Here is a 27,297-nt window from a genome sequence, read left to right as displayed (position 1 = left end):
TGGTTTTGTGAAGGAAAATTAACTTTGGGTTAGCAAAAATTTGAGGTAAATTTGGAGACATTAACAAGAGCTGAAATATCTATGAAAAGATTGGGTTTCACTATTATTTAAAAAAAAAATCTTCCTGCTTCATAAAAGAAAGATGGACATTTTTAGCCCATAAATTTTTAGTGTTTTGCATTATATGCATGCTGTAATCTGGTGACATCCCTTCCCTCCAGCTGGTGTGATTATACTGCTAATCAAAGCTTAAAAATTCATTATGGCTTAGAAAAGGGATATCTTCACTGTCTATTTACATATTTGGTAGTAGGTAAGAAACTTCACATGGGGTTAAAAATTCTCTTGTCACTATCATGAAATTTTAAGCAAAGAGCCAAGTTTTAATAACATTGCATCAAGCTGTAATGCATGGTATCAGATGAATTCCCAAAGTTAGGGTGATAAAAATAGAGAAAGAATTCCCTTCTTTATTGAAAATGTTGCTTGCATACAAGAATTGAAATTACTTATTTCAGGCTTGATGTTTTACCCTGACTGTATAAAAAGCCTTCAGAAGGTGCAACATCATCTTAAATACTGTTTCAAAAGTACGCAGTGTTCTCAACGTGTTTTAATGTGGTTTAGAATCAATCCCTTTCCTTTCTTGCCCATGTCTTACAAGCTGTTCTAAACTCATATTCCAAATGTTTCAGCTTCATATTTATGCTAATTCAGAAGTGAAGAAATTTGTGCATCTTCCCTAAAATAAGTTTGAAAATATTAGAATTGTTTCATTTTGGGCCATGCGTCTGCTTTCTGAATTGAGAAACATTGCTATGTCAAGAATGGGCAAAAATGGAAAGGAGAAGAAAGGAATGGAAGAGGGATGGGTGAAAGAGGAGGAGTGGGGTGGCAAGCCTGTGCTGTCCTATTTGTATTTTGTTATGTAAAAACATTACCTCTGATCTGCATTACTGAAATGTTCTCCTGCCTGCTACCCAAGATCTTTCTCCACATAGCAATCTGAATTATCACTTGAAAATATGAATTAAGTATTACTTCAAATTCCTTAATGGTTTCCTCTTGCACTTAGTTTTATTGTTGTTCAGTCGCTCACTTGTGTCCGACTCTTTGTGACCCCATGGACTGCAGCACGCAGGGCTCCCCTGTCATTCACTGTCTCTAGGAGTTTGTGCAAACTCATGTCCTTTGAGTTGATGATGCCATTTTCAAACTCTATACCATAGCCTACAAGCTATCCATTCTCTGACTTCTCAAATCACTCTCCCTAGTCTTCACTCTGCTTTTGAAACATGTCAAGACTTTTTCCATTTCAGGGCTCTTGCCCTTGACTTTCTTTTGCCTGAATCACTCTTCCACCTCTTCTGCTCATTACTGGCTTTTCAGCGTTTAAGTATCAGCTCAAAAATCCCATCGCAGAGTCCTTCCTTGACGAATTCATCTAAAGGAGTCCTATCCCAACCCAGTCAGCTTGTACTGGACTGTCTGTTCATTCATTTCCTCCTAGCACTTAAAGCAATCTACACTTACTTTCATTAATGATTTATTTACTTAAGTCTTGTCCCCTTGGATGAGACCATAAGCACCTGGAATGTGGGGTTTTTGTCTATTTTGGCTGTGTAGTTATTCTCATTGACTTTCACAGTGCCTGGCATAGATTTAGTGCAAGATAAATATTTGCTGAATAAATGAATGAGTGAAATAAAGAACTTGGTATGACTGGAGTTCTGGGTCTATCTGTGTTTTCTTAAATAAGAGGATAGGAAATTATAAAATTTCTAGGAGTTTTTCTAGAAATTTCCTGGGAAAAATTGCATAGTGGTGAATAGGAATAGAAAGATAGAGCAGGGACCAAATCCTACGGTGTCTTGAATGCCATGGAACATAGTTTCTGAAATTACCACGGTGGTCACTGGATAGCTATTGAAGGTTTTTCAGTAGTCAATGTATATTTTTGAAATACTCCTTTATTATTTGTTGTGAAAAACCATTTTTGAGTCAGTAGAGTCTGATTCCAACACAATGGACATGAGTTTGAGCAAACTCCCAGAGATAGTGAAGGACAAGGAATCCTGGTGTGCTGCAGTCCACGAGGTCACAAGAATCAGACACAACTTAGTGACTGAACTACAACAGCAAGAGGCTGATTCACTCACCAGTGGAAAGAGTAACTTCCGAACATCAGCAGGGTGTTGATTTAATTAGTTTTTTCCATGCAGCATGGCTGGCAGGAGAAAATGTTTGCCTTAGCTCTTCATAGCCTGTGATGAAATGGCTCAGTGCTTCTCAAAGGCATTTCTTACCAGTATTTCTCATATCACGGTAGAGCAGCAAAGTCCCTTAAAATTGTCATACCATCTTGTTGAATCATTTTCCTTTCTCCAGCTGTTCTTTATTTTACAGTTTATATTTCTAATGCATTAGAGTTACTCTCTCCTGTGGGTATATTTTAACTTGTTCTTAAAGGAAGTCCAGTTTGAAGCCTTTAAAAGCAGTTAGCTTCTTATTTGTTTCAGTGGAATAGTGGGTAGAGGCTTCCTTAGCTGAAACCTAATACTTGTAAGACCCTATAATGATCTCCATCTAACAGTTCAGCTGCATATGTAGCATACACATGTTCACCTGGACTTTTTCTACCCTGTTAGGCGTGTGTCTAATTTCTAAAAAGGTGTACACAGATATCAGGCTTCCAGTTAAAATAATGGCCTGTTTTATAGTCTCTGGCAGGCAATGCTAGTTTCCTGAACTGGTTCACAATAATTTAAAAGCCAGTTTTATGGATTAAATTTAAGTCATTGAATCTTCTTTATATTTATATTGGAGAACATGGGATTATGTTTAATAATGGGCTATAAATGGGGAAAGCACCAAATAAGCAAAAAACTAATGTGGTCAAATTTAAGAGATGGAACCAATTTGTCAGTGTTGGCTGACCATTCTCAAGAGCTATTGAGTCACATTCATCAGTGATAATCAGTATTAGAAGCTCTCAGTGTGAATAATAGCTTCAGAGATTTTGCTATTAAGCTTCCATCTTTTTAGTCCATTATAGCCTGTGAAGCACACTCATATGTAATGTACCTTTTGATGTGTGTATAAATATTTGCTTCTTAGAACTTGTTTTTATCTTTACTTGGACATGTCATTGACGTCATCTATTTATAAAGTAGATGGAAAAAAAGATAAACAAGTCCTGTGGTCCCTATCCTCAGAGAGCTTTACTAGAAGTAACAAGTACAGTCAGCTAAGTGCCATGCATGGCAAAGTCTAAATGTCAGTAGAGCAATAAGGGTAAGATGATAAGCAGTGCTTGACTATAGCTTTAGGGTTGAGAAAGAATCTCTTAGAGAAGCCAGGATTTAAGCTTGCCTTTATAGGATATGTTAGATTTCAATAAGAGAAGAACAATCAACAAAGGATCTCAAGATCAGGCTACAGTCTGAGCAAAACATGAAGGTAGGAAGGTGAACAATACATAAAACTTTATCTGTGTTCATTCAATGTTAATGGCCAGTGTTATAAAACTAGAGTGTGTCAATGCTAACCTGTTATGTTCATAACTTATAGTAGACTCTTAACTGGAGGCCTTTTTCACCGACCACCAGTACCTTATTATATCCTCATAAATTATATTTTTATGGCAGTTGCAGACTATACATACTTAGCATTAATATATTTACATCCTTGAAATTAATAGATCATATATAAATTGTATCCTTTTATTTATTTTTTCAAGGTTTTAGTGATTCCTGAAGCACTATCAATAAATCCTTCCGAAGTCCTATGTAGTATCAATAAATCCTTCCAAAGTCCTATGTAGTAGGTGGTGTTTTGGGGGTTTCTTAATGTAGAACCAAGACACAAATGTTTAAATGACTTTTTTCAGGTTCATTTGTTCAGTCAGTGTAAACATATACCCAATTTAGAACCTATTCCTCTTCCTCTGTATGTATATATTTGTCATTATGTAGAGTCCATATAATTCATATTTGTATGTGTTGGTGTGTGAGTAATTGAGGAAATTTTAATTAATGAAGGAACAAGAAATCCTAAATTAGTGATTTTTGACAGCAAAAATAATGATTGAAACCACAGAAATGAGAACAAGGGTGAAGGTGGCAGGCAAAGCTGGTATCAGGGAAGATTTAATGGAGGGAGGAGCGGTAGCTAAGAATATGCAAATTACAAAGGGAAGCTTTATATTATGGGACAAAGATACGGATGCCCGATCTTAAAATAGAGCAGTTTATGTTTTCTATAGTGATGGATAAGATTCTTTATATATCATGAAATAGCTCAGGATTTCTTACAGATACTTGAGGGCCAGACTGTCAAAAGCCAACTCAGTTGAATATATTTTATGTCTTCCATGATTCCATATTTACTTGTTCCGTAACTGAATTTCTTTTCTCTACACTTTAAAGTAGACTTAATGTAATTTGTATTTCATTGTGAAAATGACTAGTGCTAGTGTAGACTGAACCTAACTGAACTGAGTGTGAATATTCACTTTTCTGAATTGAGGCCAGACTCTGTTTATAGATATTCTTCATGGAGAAAACATAGGACAAAATGTATTAAATCAAGTAAATTTAATTCCATTTTGTGTAAAAAAAAATGCATCACTGCATGTTACATAGGGAACAGCATATTAAGTGGTTTAAGAGGAAATTTATAGAGTCTTTGTATTTTATTAAAAATCCTTCCTTTTGTATTAATAAGAATCCAAGTTGTAAGTTTGGAATCAATTTCTTAATCAAAGGAATATAGTAGTACATTTTTTGTACTATATTTAGTATCTCGTATGGATTGGAATAATTAAATCTTTTAAAATCTGTGTTCTTCATATTCTAAAGCCTTTATAACAAACTTGGTGTAGTGGGATGTATTCCCAATCTCATACTTCAGAAAGTCACAGTTTATTCTTCTATTGTCAGGATTAAAGGCAAAAGGAACAAAAAGAAACTCAGAGAAAAAAGACAAAAATATTGAAAATATTTTTCAGACACGGCACAGCATTGGCAGTTTTTAATTTTGATCAATCACAAAACAAATGGAAGCATGTAGATTCAATTTGCCAGGAAACACAGATGGCTTCAAACTGAGGGAGAAGAGAACAAACTTAGAACAAAGCACATTTATCCATTTTCACCATAGCTAAAATACCCATACCCACATATCATTTTAGGAGCACTTGTTTATTAACCTCCTGCCCTTTAGAGTGGAGACTGGGTGGAGGGAATGAACCCAGCCCTGGAACTTTCAGTCTGTGAACCCTTGGACTGGTACTGAATGTGGTTTAGAAATATTTGCCTTCATTTGGTCCTTTTTTTCCCCTCTTTATAGCTTAACCAGATGGAAAAGGCAGCAGCAGCAGCACACACATTTTTCATGGCCAACCCCGAGCACATGGAAATGCAGCAGAGTATCGAGAATTACAGAACGACGGCGGGCGTTGAAGACCTCCAACTGGTAGACCAGGAGGCCAGACCACACCTGGTGAGCTTTGGGGACCCCGCACTAACCATGAGGAGTTAAGTATTACCAAGGTTCAATGGGTTCAGAGCAAATTCTTATGAGTGGATATCTCACATTGATTCTCAATTTCCAATACAGTATCATTTTTATAATTTAAGAGTCTCTAGATGAAACATTGTAGTTCAGGGTTAAAAATATTGAGAGAGAAATGAAAATTAACTTAGAAAAGCAGTATGATATGGTGAAAAGTAAGACATGAAGTAAATATGTGTAGCCCTTTCTGGGCCTCAGCCTTCCCCTATGCCCCTATGCCTCTCACCCTCAGCACTTTAATACTACCCACTAGAGTTGAAACCCATGTGAATTGCTCAAAGTCACCCCATGATTTCCCAGAAACCAATTCAGTGGTTTTTCCAGGGTACTCATACTTTTCAAATTTTGATTTTTTAGAAACTACATAAAGCTGAAACGGAAGCAGGAAGCTGAAGCTCCTATACTTTTGTCACCTGATGGAAAGAGCTGACTCATTGGGAAAGATCCTGATGCTGGGAAAGATTGAGGGCAGGAGGAGAAGCAGATGATAAAGGATGAGATGATTGAATGGCATCACTGACTCAGTGGACATGAGTTTGAGCAAACTCTGGGAGATAACGAAGAACAGGGAAGCCTGGCATGTTGCAGTCCAGGGGTTGCAAAGGGTTGGACATGACTTAGTGACTGAAAAATAACCACAAAGCTACATAATTATTCCTTCCCAGGAGGCTCAGTGGCAAAGAATGCAGAATTCACATGTCTCCTGTGAATGCAGGAGATGTGGGTTCAATTCCTGGGTCAGGAAGATCCCCTAAGGACATTTCTTGTCCCCCAAGAAATGACAACCCTCTCTAGTATTCTTGCCTGGAAAGTTCCATGGACAAGGGAGCTTGAAGGGCTACAGTTCATGGGGTCACAAGGAGTCTGACAGGACTGAGCGACTGAGCATCAAGTCGGCTCAGTCGCTCAGTCATGTCAAACTCTTTGTGACCACATGGACTGCAGCATGCTAAGCTTCCCTATCCATCACCAACTCCTGGAGCCTGCTCAAACTCATGTCCATTGAGTCAGTGACATCATCCAACCATCTCACCCTCTGTTGCTCCCTTCTCCTCTCACCTTCAATCTTTCATGGTATCAAGGTCTTTTCCAGTGAGCCATCCAACCATCTCATCCTCTGTTGTCCCCTTCTCCTCCCGCTCTCAATCTTTCCCAGCATTGGGGTCTTTTCCAATGAGTCAGCTCTTTGCATTAGGTGGCCAAAGTATTGGAGCTTCAGTTTCAGCATCAGTCCTTCCAATGAATATTCAGGACTGATTTTCTTGAGGATTGAATGGTTTGATCTTCTTGCAGTCCAAGGGACTCTCAAGACTCTTCTCCAACACCACAGTTCAAAAGCATCAATTCTTTGTGCTCAGCCTTCTTACATCCATACACGACTACTGGAAAAATCATAGCTTTGACTATACGAACCTTTGTCAGCAAAGTAATGTCTCTACTTTTTAAAATGCTGTCTAGGTTTGTCATAGCTTCTCTTCTAAGAGGCAATCATCTTTTAATTTCATGGCTGCAGTCACTATCTGCAGTGATTTTTGAAGCGCAAGAAAACAAAGTCTGTCATTGTTTCCATTGTTTCCCCACATATTTGCCATGAAGTGATGGGACCAGATGCCATGATCTTCGTTTTTTGAATCTTGGGTTCTAAGCCAGCTTTTTCACTCTCCTCTTTCACTTTTATCAAGAGGCTCCTCAGTACCTCTTTGCTTTCTGCCATGCAGAGACTGAGCATGCATGCATACAATTATTCCTTTCAATAAAATCACCATTCTCAAAGTATGGCCTTCAAGGGACTGAAGAAAAGGCTAAGAGAGGGAGATTTTAGGTGGAAGTCCTTTTTCCTCATTTTTAAAAAATTGAACCAGGCTTGGAAATGAGCATCTCATCCATCCACATCAGTCTTGCTGCACTTGGTTGCATAGCCCTACCTACATTCAAACAGGTTAGAAATCAAAGTCTTGAGTGATCTCAGGAAGAAAATGAAATTGATTGATGCCACAGCAATAGGCTTACTCAGTCAATCCCTTCTCATTTATAATGAGTTGAAGCCAGCGACTGAACTGAACTGAAGCCAGGGCAGTTACCCTTTATCTCCCAGTGTGACCCTTTATCTTCCACAGTGAAAGAATCCCCTGCCCCTCCTCCTAAGTGATCTCGAATCTGCCTGTCTCTTGCCATTCAAGTTCTTCTTGGGTGATCTTAAAAAATTTTATTTTTTCTGTTTCTTTACAGGAGAGTTATAGTGCAGGAGTCAAACATTATGAAGCTGATGACTTTGAACTAGCTATCAAGTACTTTGAACAAGCTTTAAGAGAATATTTCAATGAAGACATGGAGTGCAGAGTCCTGTGTGAGGGGCCTCAGAGATTTGAGGAATATGAATACCTAGGGTACAAAGCTGGTCTCTATGAAGCCATTGCAGGTAAAGATAATTTTTTCTTTGATTTCCTGATTGTAGAAACACTAGATGCCAAACTGTTCCAACAATGTAGATGTATTGTAAAAATTAAATAGTGTCCAAAGATTCTTATGTACGTATTGCATCATGTCTCCCATGAATTACTCTTCCTACTTTAAATTTTGGTGACTGTGCTCCCAAGATTTTTTGTGTGCATACTTAAATATCTATGTATTTATTATAATTATTATTTCATTTTTATTAAAATAAGTCAATATTATAAATACTGGTTTTCAGTATATGTTTTGTTTTTGTTTTACTTTATGCTTAACAACATATTGTGGATTTCTTCTCATGTAAGTACATGTAGATCTACCTTACTGCATTATATGGGGAAAGCATAATTTATTTGACTAGTCTTTTACTGATGAATATCAAGAAAGTTACAATTTTTCATTATGTTTAACTATGTTAAACATTGTGTTTCATTATGTTTTCATTATTTTTTATGTAGTAATGAATACCTTTGTATAGTTTTCTTCAATTACTTAAATGAATAACTTATTACATACAGAAATTTAATATATCACAAAGTGACATTTAAAATACTAAGTAAAGTGCATTATACATTAACTGGAGAGGTTAACTAGTTAACCTAACCTAACTTTATGGTGGGAATTGAGTTCTCTGCTGCATATGAAAAAAATGCACAAAAACAAATTGTATTATACTAATAATATATTAAAAAATAGAACTGTTAGAAGAAAATGTAAGAGAATATTAATATAACAAAAGGATAGTTCTTAGATAAAAGATGAGAAGTTTGAAGAAAAAGAATTTAAAAGATTGATAAACACAAAAGGTACTATAAATCAAGTTGACTTTTAGTGGTAAGTGGAAAAGTTGCAAAATGTTTATAGGTAAGCAGTTAATATCACTAATATTTAAACAGTCTGTGAATTATTATTAGTAGCAGTTTATTTTTGCTTGTTGGTAGTAATAACAATAAGTAACAGTTTTTAGCAGTTGCAGTACACATCTTATATAGTTATATTGCTTTTATATTTCTTTTAATCCTCTAAACAACTCCCTGTGGGTATTGTTATTCAACCTCCTCTCCCCTTTTAAATGAGGATTTAGACCTCAGAAAGATTAAGTAATGGTATTAAGGTGAAGTTGATAATCAAACCTAGGATTTTGTCACTCTGTAGCCCATACTTTGAAGATCTACACAGCTGAAATATTGGCAAAGTTTATTTAGTCAATAATAAATCTTTAATGCATATTTGTTGAGTGTATACTATGTTCCAAGTTATAAAAGCATGAAAAACAATGTTCACCTGCACACAGACTCATAGAAATCCAAATTAATAAAGTCAATTTGCTTTCCCCAACTTCTAGTGTTTTCTGTCTTCATCAAAAGCATCACTCATTTAGCAGATCAAACCAAAGCCCTCGATATCTTTAACTCTCACATTCCTTCAATTCCTATTCATTCCCCTCTCACTTGTTACTAAACTTTGATGGAGACTGCTTCCTAATAGCATTTAAGATTTCCTAATTCGTTCCACTCCTTTTGCTACTTCTCCAGTTCAAATCAGCAGTGTATTTTAACTAATCCCCTGTGATAGCCTCCCTCCTGGTCCTCATGTTCTGACCAGGTTTGATTCTGTAGAGCAGACAGGACAGTTTTCAAAAAATGGAAATTCTGCTTATAGACATACTGACATCCCTAGACACCCCAGTGGCTTCCACTACACTTGAAATCCAAAACCTTTAACAAAGACTTTCATCACTGCATAGTAGTATACATTTTCTTCCTCTGTCTTTTTCTCTCTTTAATCCACTCCTGCTGTACTTCTTTTAATTCCTAGGGTATGTCATACTCATTTCCACTCATAGAAAATTGAAAATATTTTCTATCACTTGGCTATTGTCGATCTTCTTAAGTACTTAATCCTCAGTGCCTACTTATGGTAGTGTTGGTTTAGTTGCTAAGTTGTGTTCGACTCTTGTGACCCCATGGTCTGTCACCCACCAAGATCCTTTGTCCACAAGATTTCCCAGGAAAGAATACTAGAGTGGGTTGCCCTTTTCTTCTCCATAGCCTACTTACAGTGACTGGCAAATAGCAGGTGTTTGGTGAATATTTGTTAAATGAATGGGTGGAAGGAAGAAAAGAAGAAAGGGAGGAGGGAAAGAAGAAAGGAGATGACATATCCATCAATCATATTGCAAACATTAAAAGGGCTAATAATATTCTGTATTTGTGAAAATATAAGTCAAATTGTTGAGGTTTTTTAGTGGGATAATTAGGAAATGTCTATCAAAATTTAGAAATATCTATCAAAATAATTAGGAAACTGTCTATCAGTTTAGGAAGTAAACTGAAAATCAATTTGCATTTGTTTGGCCTTTGTTTTTTTTACATTTTAGAAATGTATGTGCCTACACGTTTCAAACTGATTGCCATAATAAGTCTAGTTATAATATGTCATGATACAAAGGTTGTTGTTCAGTCGCTAAGTTGTGTCTGACTCTTTGCAACCCAATGGACTGTAGCATTCCACGCTCCTATGTCTTCCATTATCTTCCAGAGTTTGCTCAAACTCATGTCCATTGAGTCAGTGATGCTATCTAACCACTAACCATCTCATGCTCTGCCACCCCCTTCTCATTTTGCCTTCAATCTTTCCCAGCATCCGTCTTTTCCAATGACTTGGCTCTTCATATCAGGTGGCCAGAGTACTGGAGCTTCAGCTTCAGCAAAGCATTCAGTCCTTCTAGTGAATATTCAGGGTTGATTTCCTGTAGGATTGACTAGTTGTATCTCCTTGCAGTCAAAGGGACTCTCAAAAGTTTTCTCCAGTGACACCATTCAAAAGCATCTTCAGTGCTCAGCTTTTTTTATGGACCAACTCACATCATAGCTTTTACTATATGGACCTTTGTCGGCAAAGTAATGTCTCTGCTTTTTAATAGCTATCTAGGTTTGTCATAGTTTTCTTCCAAGGAGCAAGTGTCTTTTTTTTAAAATCAATTTATTTTAATTGGAGGATAATTACTTTACAATATTGTGTTGGTTTTTGCCATACATCAACGTGAATCGGCCACAAGTATACATGCATCCCACACATCCTGAACCCCCCTCCCTCCTCCCTCCCTACCCTATCCCTCTGGGTTTTCCCAGAGCACTGAATTTGGGTGCCCTGCTTCATGCATCAAATTTATACTAGCCATCTATTTTATATATGGTAATGTACATGTTTCAATGCTGTTCTCTCAAATCATCCCACCCTTGCCTTCTCCCACTGAGTCCAAAAGTCTGTTCTTTACATCTGTGTCTCCTTTGCTTAGTTTTATGGCTGCAGTCACTGCAGTGATTTTAGAGCCCCAGAAAATAAGATCTCTCACTGTTTCCACTTTTTTCCTTTTCTATTTGCCATACAGGCTATTTGATAGAGCCTCTATTTGATACAGGCTGGTATCAAGATTGCTGGGAGAAATGTCAACAACCTCAGATATGCAGATGATACCTCTCTAATGGCAGATAGTAAAGAGGAATTAAAGAGCCTCTTGTTGGGGATAAAAGAGGAGAGTGAAAAAGCTGGCTTAAAATTCAACATCAAAAAACTAAGATCATGGTATCTGTTCCCAACACTTAATGGCAAATAGAAGGGGAAAAAGTGGAAGCAGTGACATTTTTTCTACCCCTTTGGGCTCCAGAATCACTGCTGACATTGACTGTGGTCATGGGATTAAAACACACTTGTTCTTTGGAAGGACAAACCTAGACAGCCTATTAAAAAGCAGTGACATCCCGTTGCCAACAAAGGTCCCTGTAGTCAAACCTATGGCTTTTCCAGTAGTCATGTACAGAAGTGAGAGTTGAACCATAAAGAAGGCTGAGCACTGAATAACTAATGATTTTGAATTGTGGTGCTGGAGAAGACCTTTGAGAGTCCCTTGCACATCAAGGAGAATCAAACCAGTAAATCTTAAAGGAAATCAACCCTGAATATTCATTGGAAAGACTGATGTTGAAGGTGAAACTCCAGTACTTTGCCACCTAATGTGAAGAGCTGACTCATTGGAAAAGACTCTGATGCTGGGAAAGATTGAAGGCAAAAGGAGCAGAGGACAGCAGGGCATGAGATGGTTAGATAGAATCACTGACTCAATGGCCATGAATTTGAACAAACTCTGGGACATGGTGGAGGACAGGAAAGCCTGATGTGCTGTAGTCCATGGGGTTGCAAAAGAGTCGGACATGACTTAGTGACTGATCAATGATAACAACGATGGGACTGGATGCCATGATTTTAGTTTTTTTTAATGTTGGGTTTCAAGTTAGCTTTTTCACTTTCCTCTTTCACCCTCATCAAGAAGCTGTTTAGTTCCTCTTAACTTTTTGCCATGAGAGTATTTTCTGCCTATCTGAGATTATCGGTATTTCTCCCCTTGGCAATCTTGATTCCAGCCCGGCATTTCACATGCTATATTTCTCATAGAAGTTAAATAAATAGGGTGACAGTACACAGCCTTGTTGTACTCCTTTCCCAAGTTTGAACCAGTCCATTGTTCTGTGTCCAGTTCTTGCTTCTGGACCCGCAGAAAGTTTTCTCAGGAGACAGCTAAGATGGTCTGGTACTGCCATCTCTTTAAGAATGTTCCACAAATTGTTGTGATCCACACAGTCAAAGGCTTTAGCGTAGTCATGAAGCAGATGTTTTTCTGGAAATTCCATTTTCTGTGATCCAACGAATGTTGGCAATTTGATCTTTGGTTCCTTTACTTCGAAATTCAGCTTGCACATCTGCAAGTTCTTGGTTCACATAGTTAGTGCTGAAGCCTAGCTTGAAGGATTGTGAGCATTAACTTGCTAGCACATGAAATAAGCACAACTGTGTGGCAGTTTAACATTCTTTGGCATTGCTTTTCTTTGGGATTGGAATGAAAACTGACCCTTTTCAGTTTTGTGGCCAGAGCTGAGTCTTCCAAATTTGCTGACATATTGAAGGCATCACTTTAAGAGTATCATCTTTTAGGATTTGAAATAGCTCAGCTGGAATTCCATCACATCCACTAGCTTTGTTTGTAGTAATGCTTCCTAAGGCCCATTTGGCTTCACATTCCAGAATGTCTGGCTCTAGGTGAGTGACTGCACCATCTTGGTTATCCAGGTCATTAAGACCTAGTCTATATGGTTCTTCTGTGTATTCTTGTCACCTCTTCTTAATCTCTGTCATATCTTTTTGCCTTTCCATACTGTCCATGGGGTTCTTCAGGCAAAAATACTGGAATGGGTTGCTGTTTCCTTCTGCAGTGGACCATATTTTGTCAAAACTCTTCACTATGAGTCATCTGTCTTGGGTTGTCCTACACGACATGGTTCATAGCTTCATTGAGTTATACGAGTCCCTTGGCCAGGACAAAGTTGTGATACATGAAGGAGTCTACAAAGATATTATATATTTATTGGCTATATTCCCCATACTATACATTTCAGACCCATGACTCATTTATTTTGCAACTGTAAGTTTGTATATCTTAAGCTCCCTCACCCATCTGCCTTCCACCCCGACCCACTGGCCTGTTTGTTTTCTATAACTCTGTTTCTGTTTTGTTATGTTTGTACATTTGTTTTCTTTTTGGATTGCACATGTAAGTGAAACCATACAATATTTGTCTTTCTGTGTCTAACTTAGGAGAATAATACCTTCTAGGTCCATCCAGGTTGTTGCTATTAGCAAAATTTCTTTCTTTTCTATGGTTGAGGGCTGAGTAATATTGCACAGGAGATATACATATATATATATGGCATACATGTGATGTCATATATACATATATATATCACATCATCTTTATATATTCATCTAGTTCTAACTATATCATTTGCAAAGTGACTTCTTACATACACATTCAGTTACCAAAAATCAACTCAATTTATTTAAAATCAATACAGAATTGTTGGGGAATTTTCTTCAAAAGGTTTTCTTTTGCTGCGTCTCTGCCAGAGCCATTTACCTGCATTTTTGAAAGTACTGCTCACTTGAATGTCAGTTTATGTGTGCTTCATATTTCAAGTGCTGAATATTCTTTTAACTTAATTTTTTCTTTGAGAAAGGGCAGGCTTTTCCTTTATTCAGTTCAGTTTAGTTGCTCAGTCATGACCGAATCTTTATGACCCCATGGACTGCAGCACGCCAGACTTCCCTGTCCATCAGCAACTCCTGGAGCTTACTCAAACTCATGTCCATTGAGTTGGTGATGCCATCCAACCATCTCAACCTCTGTCGTCCCCTTCTCCTCCCACCTTCAATCTTTCCCAGCATCAGTGTCTTTTCCAATGAGTCAACTCTTCGCATGAGGTGGCCAAAGTATTGAAGTTTCAGCTTCAATATCAGTCCTTCCAATGAATATTCAAGACTGATTTCCCTTAGGATGGACTGGTTGGATATCCTTGCAGTCCATGGAACTCTCAAGACTCTTGTTCAACACCAAAGTTCAAAAGCATCAATTCTTCAGGGCTCAGCTTTCTTTATAGTTCAATTCTCACATCCATACATGACTACTGGAAAAACCATAGCTTTTACTAGACAGAACTTTGTTGTCAAAGTCTTTGCTTTTTAATATGCTGTCTAGGATGGTCATAGCTTTTCTTCTAAGGATCAAAGGTATTTTAATTTCATGGCTGCAGTCACCATCTGCAGTGATTTGGGGGCCCAAAAAATAAGGTCTTACACTGTTTCCATTGTTTCCCCATCTATTTGCCATGAAGTGATGAGACCAGATGCCATGATCTTAGTTTTCTGAATGTTGAATTTTAAGCCAGCTTTTTCTCTCTCTTCTTTACTTTTATCAAGAGGCTCTTTAGTTCTTCTTCACTTTCTGCCATAAGGGTGGTGTCATCTGCATATCTGAGGTTATTGATATTTCTCCCAGCAATCTTGATTCTAGCTTGTGCTTCATCTAGCCCAGCATTTCACATGATGTACTCTGCATATAAGTTAAATAAGCAGGGTGGTCGATATACAGCCTTGACGTACTCCTTTCCTGATTTGGAACCAGTTTGTTGTTCCATGTCTAGTTTTAACTGTTGCTTCTTGACCTGCATACAGATTTCTCAGGAGGCAGGTCAGGTGGTCTGGTATTTCCATCTCTTGAAGACTTTTCCATAGTTTGTTGTGATCTCCATAGTCAAAGGCTTTGGAGTAGTCAATAAAGCAGAAGTAGATATTTTTTCTGGAACTCTCTTGCTTTTTCTATGATCCAACAGATGTTGGCAATTTGATCTCTGGTTCCTCTGCCTTTTTTAAATCCAGCTTGAACATCTGGAAGTTCACAGTTCATGTACTATTGAAGCCTGGCTTGGAGAATTTTGAGCATTACTTTGCTGGTGTGTGAGATAAGTACTATTGTGTGGTAGTTTGAACATTCTTTGGCGTTGCCTTTCTTTGGGATTGGAATGAAAACTGACCTTTTCCAGTCCTGTGGCCACTGCTGAGTTTTCCAAATTTGCTGGCATATTGAGTGCAGCACTTTCACAGCATCATCTTTCAGGATTTGAAATAGCTCAACTGGAATTCCATCACCTCTACTAGCTTTGTTCATAGTGATGCTTCCTAAGGCCCACTTGACTTTGCATTCCAGGATGTCTGATCACACTATCGTGTATATCTGGGTCCTGAAAATCTTTTTGTATAGTTCTTCTGTCTATTCTTGCCACCTCTTCTTAATATCTTCTGCTTCTGTTAGGTCTGTTATTGTGCCCATCTTTGCATGAAATGTTCCCTTGGTATCTCTAACTTTCATGAACAGATCTCTAGTCTTTCCCATTCTATTGTTTTCCTCTATTTCTTTGCACTGATCACTGAGGAAGGCTTTCTTATCTCTCCTTGCTATTCTTTGGAACTCTTCATTCAAATGCAGATATCTTTCCTTTTCTCCTTTGCCTTTAGCGTCTCTTCTTTTCACAGCTATTTGTAAGGCCTCCTCAGACAACCATTTTGCCTTTTTGCACTTCCTTTTCTTGGGGATGGTCTTGATCACTGCCTCCTGGTCTAGTGACTTTCTCTGCTTTCTTCAATTTAAGTCTGAATTTGGCAATAAGGAGTTCATGATCTGAGCCACAGTCAGCTCTAAGTCTTGTGTTTGCTGACTGTATAGAGTTTCTCCATCTTTTGCTGCAAAGAATATAATCAATCTGATTTCGGAATTGACCATCTGGTGATGTACATGTGTAGAGTCTTCTCTTTTGTTGCTGGAAGAGGATGTTTGCTATGATTAGTGCATTCTCTTGGCAAAACTCTGTCAAGCCTGGACCTGCTTCATTTTGTACTCCAAGGCCAAATTTGCTTGTTACTGCAGGTATATCTTGACTTCCTAGTTTTGCTTTCTAGTCCCCTATAATGAAAAAGACATTGTTGTTAGTTCTAGAAGGTTGTTAGTTCTAGAAGGTCTTCATAGAACCATTCAGTTTCAGCTTCTTCAGCATTACTGGTTGGGGCATAGACTTGGATTACTATGATATGAAATGATTTGCCTTGGAAATGAACAGAGATCATTCTGTCATTTTTGTGACGGAATCCAAGAACTGCACTTCAGACTCTTTTGTTGACTATGAGGGCTACTCCATTTCTTCTAAGGGAATCTTGCCCCCAGTAGTAGATATAATGGTCATCTTCACCCACGCCAGTCCATTTTAGTTCACTGATTCCTTTATTAAAGTTTATTATTTAGTTTACTGGTTTCCTTTATTAAAGTTTACTATCTTCTGTTTTTTTAAGGATAGGTGCCCTGCTTTCATGCCCACATTCGTCTCTATGCCTACCTCTACCAATGGCCACTGAACAGTTCTGGCAAATATCCTATATCTGGTTAAAGAGAAATGACTGACAAATTCTTACAGATTAACATTTTGTCATTTTCTGAGGTCACCACAGCTGTTGGTTGCTGGGAAAGAATACTGTCTTCTCACTCAGGCTATTAATACTTTACACAGCTACCACCACCATCGCCCCACTTCCAATAAAGAACAGCAATAAAAAAAATCATGGTCCCTAAGTTCAATCAAATATTATATGTTACAGAAGTATGTTGTCTTCTTGGGAATTTGAAGCATAGCCACTTTATTATGAGATAGGAATCTTTAAAAGTATTTCCATACAAGTATCTTGAGTCTCAAACATATTAAAACATACTAATTGCACAATAAAATTTGATACAGAATGGAGGTGAGGAATCTAGCTAATAAAAGGGATATCATTACTCTATGTAAATTCCTATCAGATTCAAAACTATTCTCAATTAGGAGTAAAATTGGCTTTTAAACTACAGAATGTATTTAGAAAGCCAGAATTTTTTAATTTTAGATTTAGAAGAATGTTGCAAATTGGAGAAAACTACAAATGTCTTCTGAATGAAGTTATTGATTGCTAGCCATGCTCACTGAAAGCCCTAAAGGATATAATTTTGCCACTCTTATTTTGCTGCTTTTTATACCTTGCTTTGAAAAATACTTTCATTCAGATTGTGATGTGTGCATTTCCCACCTTTTCCTTTTGCTTGTCATTTGAAATTAGTAGTGCTTATTACAAGGTAAAGAGGAAAGCAAATGGCCAGCAAACCTAGGAGAAACATTTGAGAGTTGTTTGTTATTTTCTTAAGAAGTAAAATAGTTAGCTATTTATTTCCAACATACCAATCAAATAAACAGAACCCATTCTTCTCCTCACATCCTCCAAATGGAATTAAGAACCAAAGGATAATAGTGATGCTATTTTCTGTCCTATATTGGATTGATTAGCCAGGTTTTAGAGAACTGGCATATTGTCCTACACACCAGAAAACATGTATTTCCTTTCTGTTTTGTTTTGGGTTCCATCTTCAAGGTCATCCAGATATAAGCCAAACTCTGCCTAATAGAAAGCCTTTTGAAAGGAGGCAGTTGTGAATTAGAATATACAGTAATAAAGTAGGGAAGTTTTATCATTATTCTCAAGAGAACTCGCTCTGCACAAGCGTGAATGGACTGTTTTCTTAATGGAAAAGACTGCCTCCTTCTTTATTGTAAAAATCAGAGTCAGGGCAAAGTATAAGAAGGGTTTTCTTTCTGGGACATTAGCCTCTTGTGTTTCCTTAGCTCCTCCTTGGATGAGATAGAATCCAAAGCTGTTAATAAAAGGAGCATGAAAACTGCTACACTTCAGGATCCCCACCCATTTGCAAGTGACAAGAATAGGGACAAAGAAAGGGAAACAGAGAAAAAGAGACAAAGTGCTCCTTCAAATTCTTTACTTTTCATCCTTCTCCTATTTTACCAATTTCTATAGTATTAGGGGGCTTTCCAGGTGGCTCAGTAGTAAAGAACCCATCTGCCAAGCAAGAGACAAGGGTTCAATCCCTGGATTGGAACAATTCCTTGAAGAAAGAAATGGCAACCCACTCCAGTCTTCTTGCCTGGAAAATTCCATGGGCAGATGATCCTGGAGGGCTACAGTCTATGGGGTCGCATAGACATATGCGATATGAGGTCATAGAGTCAGACACAACTTAAGTTACTAAAACACCAACAGTATTAGGATTTATAAAGTCCAGGTGATAGACTAGTTTGTAACTGGGTAGAATAGGTTCCTACTCAATAGATGCAAAGGAGTGTTGTTTCTATTTCTCCTTTAGTAAAGGTTGCTTGAAAATATTAACCAAGAAAAAGGAGCATTGTGGCTTCACTTCTCTGTATGATCTCCCCGTGAACAGAGTAGTTCCTTTCTCTCATCTGGTCCTTAACGTAACTGGGATCTGAACTTCCCATCACAACTCCAGGACACCTCAGACCATCTAAGTCCAAAGAGAGACCTGATGTTGTTAAATAAGGAAGTCACTACTCAGCTGGGTGTGGGTGGGATGAGATAGCCTGAGTCAATTTCAGAAGCCATGTAAAGGATCCCAGAAAGAAAGAGTGATGTATGGAGGAAGGACTGGGAGCCAGAAGATTTGGAGTCTACTAGTAATTAGTCTAGTGATCGCTGGTTAGGAAGCCTTGACAAGTCACTTACTTTCTTTTTGCTGTGAAAACAACTTCTGGTCATAAGTGAGAAGAAGAAGAATAATGATATTGCTCTCAGAGTGTGTGGTTAGAGTGCGTGTGTGACCGTGGCCCTCACTCTGAAGTCTGGTCATTGAGCAGTGGAGAGGGACCACATCCTGGCTCTTGTTTTCCAGATCACTATGTGCAAGTGCTGGTTTGTCAGCATGAATGTGTGAGGGAGCTTGCCACACGCCCCGGCCGCCTCTCGCCAATCGAGAACTTTCTTCCCCTGCACTATGACTACCTACAGTTTGCCTACTATCGAGGTAAAGCGTGGATTATCTGTGAAGACCTTTAGGGGAGGGGTGTGGATTATCATAACAGATGTCGAACTGTCAGTGAGTTGGTCCTCTGCCTTCTTCAGTTGTGATCAAGAGATGGGAGTGGATGCATTTTCTCTCTCACCTCATGTTGCTGCAGCTCAGAACAAGAGCAGAAGGTGAAGCTACAAGTGCACAAATGTTGTGACAATGCCCTGAAAGTTATACTACATTGATATTTTATGTGATTTTAAAATTTAATTTTAAAAATAATATACTCACGAAAAAAAATAAATAAATAAAAGCACTGCAAAAAAAAAAATAAATGAAATAATATACTCACAGGCTTAAAAGACTAAATATTTAAAAGCTTCTCTATTTATTTTCCCCACAACCTAGTTTCATGTCCTACAATCCAGTTTCTTATTTACTCTTCCAAAATTTTACACAGAAACAGCACACATACACACAAGCACAGTCTCTGACTTATGTTTTCCACTTACAAATAGAAGATAATGCATTATTTATACTTGCCCCTACATTGTTTACTTCACTTAATAATACATATCAGATTTTTTTTTTGGTAGTTTGGATTTATGAAATCCCCTTTTGCTTGATGAAAAATGGTCAAGTTTTGACAGTTTTATTTGGTTCAATCTAGTAGCTTCAATACATAAAGATCTTCATTATAAATTTTTTCATATTTATATCTGGGTATCATCATAGTATAATTTATTTAATGTGTCTCCTTACTGATGAGCATTATTTTGTTTGTAATACTTTACTCTTACAATCAGGGATCAAATAAATATTTTATGTATATCATTTACATTTGCATGTGAATATCTATAGGATAAATTTCCAAAATTACAGTTGATGCATCAAACTGTTTATTCATTTGTAACTTTGACAGATGTTGCCAGTTTTTCCTCCACATGGAGTACCTTTTTCATTGCTCAGCAACAAAATATATTATCAAATTTTTAGATATTCCCAAATCTTATATTAGGTGAAAACTGGTATCTCCATAAAGTTTTAATTTCCATTTGTCCTATTGAGAAATACAGAAGGAATGAGTACCTTTATGTTTAAAAGCAATTGCTAGAATTTGGATTGCTAAAGTTGGTCTTAGATATCATGTTTTCAAATTCAGTACAGAAATCAGAATTAACTCCAAAATTTCTACTCAGGATTAAATAATATAAATTGCCAACAAACATTTTCGGGTGTAGGCTTTTGATAATTTGTTGAAGACATCAAGCAGCTTAGCAGACCAAAATTAGTACTTTTGGAATATCTGAAATCCCATCCTTCCTGTTATCTGCACTGTTTTTGCAACTTCACAGTATCTTTCCTCTTTTAAGTTTTATTTGATCTTGGAGTACAGTTAATTACAATGTCTTGTTAGTTTCAGGTGTATGGCAAAGTGTTTCAGTTATGCATACACATATATCTGTTCTTTTTCAGAGTGTTTTCCCATATAGGTTATTACACAGTGTTGGGTAGAATTCCCTGTGCTATACAGGAAGGTAGCACCTTCCCTCTTTTGATCATTTAATGCTGGCTGTCATAGACATGTGGACATAGCTCTTAAAAATTTTGTATAAGTCTAGGCTGACTCTAATGCCCCAACCCCTGGGTTTTTCAGTTGGCGAATATGTAAAAGCCTTGGAGTGTGCCAAGGCCTATCTTCTACTGCATCCAGATGACGAGGATGTCCTCGACAATGTGGATTACTATGAGAGTCTACTGGATGACAACCTTGACCCAGCATCTGTCGAGGCCAGAGAGGTGAGACCCATGTCTGAGAAGAAACTCGTAATCCTGCTGGGTGCTCTGGGGAGAGCTGGCAAAAACAGAACACTTCTCTTAAAGATAGCTAGCAACTGAGTAAAGGTTCTAGGATTCAATTCTTTCTAACTTTAAATATTAGTCATAAAAGCATGTATTTCACATACATGCTAACTTGTCAAAATCTTTGGAAATAGAGACAGTTTTTGAAGCTGTGAATATTTTTTAGCTCATTTCTTACTGTCTAAAGAAAAAATTTCCACTTGAACATTCAGTTCAGTTCAGTTGCTCAGTCATGTCCAACTCTTTGCAACCCCATAGACTGCAGCACGGCAGGCCTCCCTGTCCATCACCAACTTCCGGAGTTTACTCAAACTCATGTTCATTGAGTTGGCGATGCCATCCAACCATCTCATCCTCTATTGTCCCCTTCTTTTCCCACCTTCAATCTCTCCCAGCATCAGGGTCTTTTCAAATGAGTCAGCTCTTCACATCAGCTGGCCAAAGTATTGGAGTTCCAGCTTCAACATCAGTCCTTCCAATGAATATTCACGACTGGTTTCCTTTAGGATTGACTGATTGGATCTCCTTGCAGTCCAAGGGACTCTCAAGAGTCTTCTCCAACACCACAGTTCAAAAGCATCAATTCTTTGGCCCTCAGCTTATTTTATAGTCCAACTCTCTCATCCATACATGATTACTGGAAAAACCATAGCCTTGACTAGACAGACCTTTGTTGGCAAAGTAATGTCTCTGCTTTGAACATTAATCATACCTTAACTGTTATTTAAACATACATTTAACCTTTAACTTATTTGAATATATGTTTTCTTTCCTTTTTTTATAGGATTTGGCGATGTATGTGAAGCGGCATAAGCTGGAATCAGAGCTAATAAAATCAGCTGCAGAGGGTCTGGGATTTTCATACACTGAACCAGTAAGAGCAAAGAGTAGAGAGAAAAAGTTATTTAAAAGAACTATTCAGAGTGCTTCTTACTTATAATTTTATTCCCCAGATGCATTTGTTGATGATTCTAACCCCCAACTTTGCATAAACAAAAACTGGCAGCGGGGGTGTTTACTCTGTATATGTGATGAACTTTAACAAACGTTAATAGATTTCCATGTCACTGAGCACTAAAGTCAAAGCAAATATATTTGCATGGGAAAGAAGTGTTTTATACATGATGTGATTGCCTCAGGATTGTTTTATTTCCTAACTACTGTACATTTTGTATTTTCTCTTAAACATTGTAAAAATTAAAAAGACTTTGAAAGAACAAAATCAAACACAATTGTACTACCATCATGCTGGTCTTTCTCCACTTGTCCATGTTTTATTTTAAATATTAATCATAGGAATATATTCCTTTTGTAGAACTAATGCTATAGTATAGACAGATTTCTGTTCTGATCTTTAAGATAGCATAAGCAATTTCTATATCATTACACCTTTCAAAATTATTTTTAGCTACACCTATTGTTGGTATTGGGCTTCCCTAGAGGCTCTGTGGTAAAGAATCTGCCTACTAAGGCAGGAGACACGAGTTTGATCCCTGGGTCAGGAAGATCATCCCTAGAGAAGGGAATGGGAGCCCACTCCGATATTCTTGCCTGGAAATTCCATGGACAGGGGAGTCTGATGGGCTACAGTCCATGAAGTTGCAGAGTCAGATACAACTTAGCAACTAAACAACAACAATGATTGATGTAAAATAAATAAATTAATGATTTCCCTGCTGCTAAACATTTGGTTTGCCTTTTTTCCTGTCAAAATGAGTACATTAAGTATTTTTGTTCTATTGAGCTATATAGCCATAGAATAAATTCCCAGAAGTGGAATAACTCTGCCAAAAAAGATATGAGAAGGTTTAAAGTTTTGAGATTGTTTTTCTAAGAGAGTTTTCTGCTACCTTTATTATTCTTAGCAATACATAAAGTTTACCCTGAACATCTCAGCAATGAGAAATAGCATCTTAAAATCATCCACATTCCTAATATATTGTGTACAAAATTGTGCATCACTATTGTTTTAATTTGTGTTCCTTTGATGACCAGAAAAAATCAATTTTCACAAATTATAATTGATTATTTTCCCTCTTATTTGAATTACTTGGACATGTATTTTGTTCAGTTATCTGTTGGTTATTTATAAGTAATTTATATATTTACATGTTAATACTATTTAAAAAACACTATTTGTAATATATACTATATATAATACATTTTCATCTCTTTATTGTTTATATTTTTATTGACACATTTTTAAAATTAAGATGATTTTAATATACATTTCTAATATGTTTAGCTCCAGTCTTACTTGCTATTTGTGAAAGTTATGTTATCCCAAATGACCCTAGGAAAAAAATCACCTACTTTATGATGCTATACAAATGATTAACCAAACTTAACTTTTTTGTTTCTTTTATTTATAAAAGGGGTAGGAGTTGTACTTAATGATTTTATAAGTGTCTTCCTGCCACCAAATTCTAAATAACTTTCTTTAACCAAAAGGTGGATGCCTAAGCTAATTCCATGCTATTTTTTAAAAAATCCATCTGTCTTTGCCAAAATTACATCAACCTTAGCCTTCCCTTTCACTAAACTTTTAAAATAAATAAATATATTATAGCTTTATATAATATGCAAGTTTTCTAATATTTTAGGTCTTTTGAGTGTTTTATTTTATTTCTGTACATGGAATATTAGTGACAAAACTACCAACTTTTTTTTTTTAATTTAAAACAGAATTATTGGATTCGTTATGGAGGAAGACAAGATGAGAATAGGTAAGTTCTCCATATAGAATGTTTGTTTTTAAAGAGACAGAACACTTAGAATTATACTTATCATAAGGAACTTTGGCTCTAGGGAATAGGCAACATGACATAATTGAAAGAGCTTTGAACTGGGAATTAGGAATTCTGCATTCTGTCCCCAGCTCTTCCTCTTATTTCTGAGGGACCTTAAATAATTTATCTTCCTCTCTGAGTCTCTGGGTTTTTCTGGTGGCTCAGTGGTAAATAATCTGCTTGCTAATGCAGGAGATTTGGGTTCGATCCCTGGGTCGGGAAGCTTCCCTGGAGAAGGGAATGGCTACCCACTTCAGTATTCTTGCCTGAAAAATCCCACGGACAGAGGAATCTGGTGGGCTACAGTCCATGCAGTTGCAAAAGAGTTGGATATGACTTGTGACTAAACAAATAAAAAACAAAACTGGGTCTCCTGTTTTTCCTTATGTGAATGGATTAAATCAGGTAATCTCTGATAGCTAAACATTCTATGACTCTAAATCAGAGAAAGTTGGATGCTGTTTTAGATTTATTAATAGGAAACAAAGCAACAAAATTATCTTTTCAATACTGAATTTTCTTACTGCATTAATTTGAAAGCATCAAGCTTGGAAAGTTTTTCTGCAAGCTAAAACATTAAGTGTCATGAACTCAATCAGAAATAAATAAGTGCAATTTTAAAAAATGACAGATGTCAAAAAATTTACATATTCCAAGCAGTTCAAGGACTCATAGAACATTGGACTGATAGTTATATGTTTGATTTTGTCAACTGAAGAAAAAAAAAAATACAGTCTGCAAGTTGAAAGTTATATGTTATTCAGCAAATTTTCTGAAGACTGCAAGCCCAGGATACAAACTCTAAGATTGCTCTGAGTGACTGCTCCAAAGAGCTAAGGGCGGAACCGGGATGTATAGGAGTTTTGTTACAAAAACCAGGTAGTCAGAACATCAAAAGAGTACTGTAAAGAAAAACATCTCAAGTTAATTTAGCACTTTCCTTTGTTTGGGAAGATGGAAGTGCCTGGGCTCATTGAAATAACTCCTTTGCTATGCACTCAGCTATTTTAGGACTTCCCTGGTGACTCAGATGATAAAGAATCTGCCTGCCAATGCAGGAGACACAAGAGAAGCAGATTCAACCTCTGAGTCAAGTAGATCCCCTAGAGTAGGAAATGGCAACCCACTCCAGTATTCTTGCCTGGAAAATTTCATGGACAAAGAAGCCTGGTGGGCTATAGTCCATGGAGTTGCAGAGAGTCAGAGGCAGCACACACATTCTTAATCCACAAGATCATGAAGTCCAGACTATTATGAAAATCAGAAACTGAGGCCCTGACAGGGCAAAGGACTTGGACTCAGTATCTCACCACGAAGGACTGACTGGAAGATCCAGATCTTCTTGTTCAAAATCTTATGGTCTTCCTCTAAGAATCAAGAGCTCAACCCTTGTTATTCAGTCGCCAAGTCACCACGTGAACTACAACAGGCCAGGCTCAACCCCCGGTTAGCCTCAACTTTTTGCAAGATATCCAAGAATGCTACATGCATATTTGGATTTGCTCAATTTGTGTATGTTGAAAGGGCAACATGCTATCATGAGTGTGTTTACAAAGTTTGACACAAAATTGTGTCTTCTTTCTTGGAAATTTCAAGACCCACTACATTTAAACATGATTTATGTCAGTTTGATCATTGTTCAGTGATGCACTCTATGTTCAAGACATAGAACACATTGAGCATTATACACACAATGCTCCTAGCATTATAAACATGTACATGGTCATTTTTTTCCTGCTGTGTTGGTTTTCAAAGTCTAATATCAAGGAGTTACATTATGGATACAAGGAATATAAAGGTTGCAAAGATTTAGAGAAGTGAGATAGAGCACACTCATTGGGGAAATAGAGAAGAGCTTCATGAAAGCAATGACATCTAATTTGATCTTGAAAGATGGGGACTTATGTATGATATAAACATACAGTATGAAGTTATAGACTACTTGGGTAAGGTATCCTTTGCCTTTGAACAATTTTAATCAATAGGATATTGCTATTTCAACTTTTTTAATTTTAAGTTTATTTATAAATTACAGGATAATTGCTTTACAGAATTGTGTTGATTTTTGCCAAACAGCAACAACATTTTTTTTTTTTTGAATGGGCAGGGTCCCTTCAGGAGTGAATGTGGAGGGGGCAGAAGTTCATGGATTGTCAATGGGGAAAAAGTCATTGCCCAAGATAGGCCGAGACCTAAGAGAAGGTAAGTATTGTTGACAAGACCAGTTCTTACCCAGAACAGGGCAGAAAGCATTTTCACTGAAAAATGAAGGATAGGACTAAACTACACCAGTTCATAACATTCTGAAAGCAAGTTGTAGCAAGAATGCCTCAGGTGTGTATATTATTACCTTTGGTTTTCAACAAAAGGGCTTCCAAATTCACTCACAGGAGTCCTGTGAGTTAGGCAGGAACTGTATGATTATGCAGTCTTTAGCTGAGTACCCCAGGCTTGCAGAGGTTACCTCTCTTGCCTCTCTCACATGGCAGGTGAGTGCTAAACTCATAGAATAGATTATGTATTGGGGGAAACTTGAAGAGACAGGTCACAGGGATATTCGATTAGTTAACCTAAGATCCTCAAGGCATATATCTGATCAGGGCTTTGATAAACCAGTAGAATTTAGATTGGATTGACAGAAGTGTGGAGGGAGCCATTCAAGTGGATACAACAAATGCCACAAAGGCATTGAGAAGGAGAGAACAGGATATTAGATGTCTACCTGCATAACTTCAAAATGAGAGGAGACATAAGTGGAGTATTGCCAAAAGTAGTTTTTAAATAGAGCTAAACATTATTGTTATCATAAATTACTGGCAAGTGTAGTACAAATGACAGTAGCAATCCTTTATAATTTTTATTACCTCTATATGTTTCCCAATTTTCCCAGAAAATTTATATACAATTCATTTTAACACTGGCAGCATCTCCTGTGAGACAAGTGTCTCCCACTTCACAGGCAAGAAAATTGAGGGTCACAGAGACTTGCTGATCCATCCAAAGCCCCAGAGCTCGTATTAGCTTGAGGAGGATTTTGAATCCAAATCTCGTTTTCTCCTCTTCGTCTGATGATGGAACATAGAAATGTCTAGATATCCAAAATGTATCCCCCATTGATTAAGTCATTGCAAGATAAGAAGTTTTCAAAAACCTGCATGGAGAAGAAGTACAGTCCTCCTTTCTCTAACAAATGAGCTGTCAGCACATTTCCTCTAGCTGATTTGAAAACATCTGGCTCTGTGCACCTCTCACATTTCCCAGCCGTTTTCCTTCCTCAGCTGCCAAGTCAGTTTGAGGCAGTAAACAGGATAATATGCTCATCTAATCTGACCTGGA

The 27,297-nt window shown here is 37.2% G+C and overlaps 1 protein-coding gene across 1 annotated transcript in view; it reads left to right on the top strand.

Moving 5' to 3' along the window:
* P3H2 (prolyl 3-hydroxylase 2) overlaps positions 1 to 27,297 on the top strand; it is a 177,389-nt gene that overhangs the window by 116,544 nt on the left and 33,548 nt on the right. Inside the window, exons 2-8 of the mRNA XM_043873909.1 lie at positions 5,350 to 5,502; positions 7,804 to 7,993; positions 19,193 to 19,324; positions 20,967 to 21,109; positions 21,957 to 22,046; positions 23,858 to 23,898; positions 26,069 to 26,163. Of these exons, the coding sequence (XP_043729844.1) occupies positions 5,350 to 5,502; positions 7,804 to 7,993; positions 19,193 to 19,324; positions 20,967 to 21,109; positions 21,957 to 22,046; positions 23,858 to 23,898; positions 26,069 to 26,163 (844 nt within the window). The remainder of the gene's footprint in view (positions 1 to 5,349; positions 5,503 to 7,803; positions 7,994 to 19,192; positions 19,325 to 20,966; positions 21,110 to 21,956; positions 22,047 to 23,857; positions 23,899 to 26,068; positions 26,164 to 27,297) is intronic.

This window comes from Cervus elaphus, chromosome 19 (assembly GCF_910594005.1).
Source record: "Cervus elaphus chromosome 19, mCerEla1.1, whole genome shotgun sequence".
Lineage (NCBI taxonomy): Eukaryota > Metazoa > Chordata > Mammalia > Artiodactyla > Cervidae > Cervus > Cervus elaphus.
This window is presented reverse-complemented; position numbering and strand designations above follow the sequence as displayed.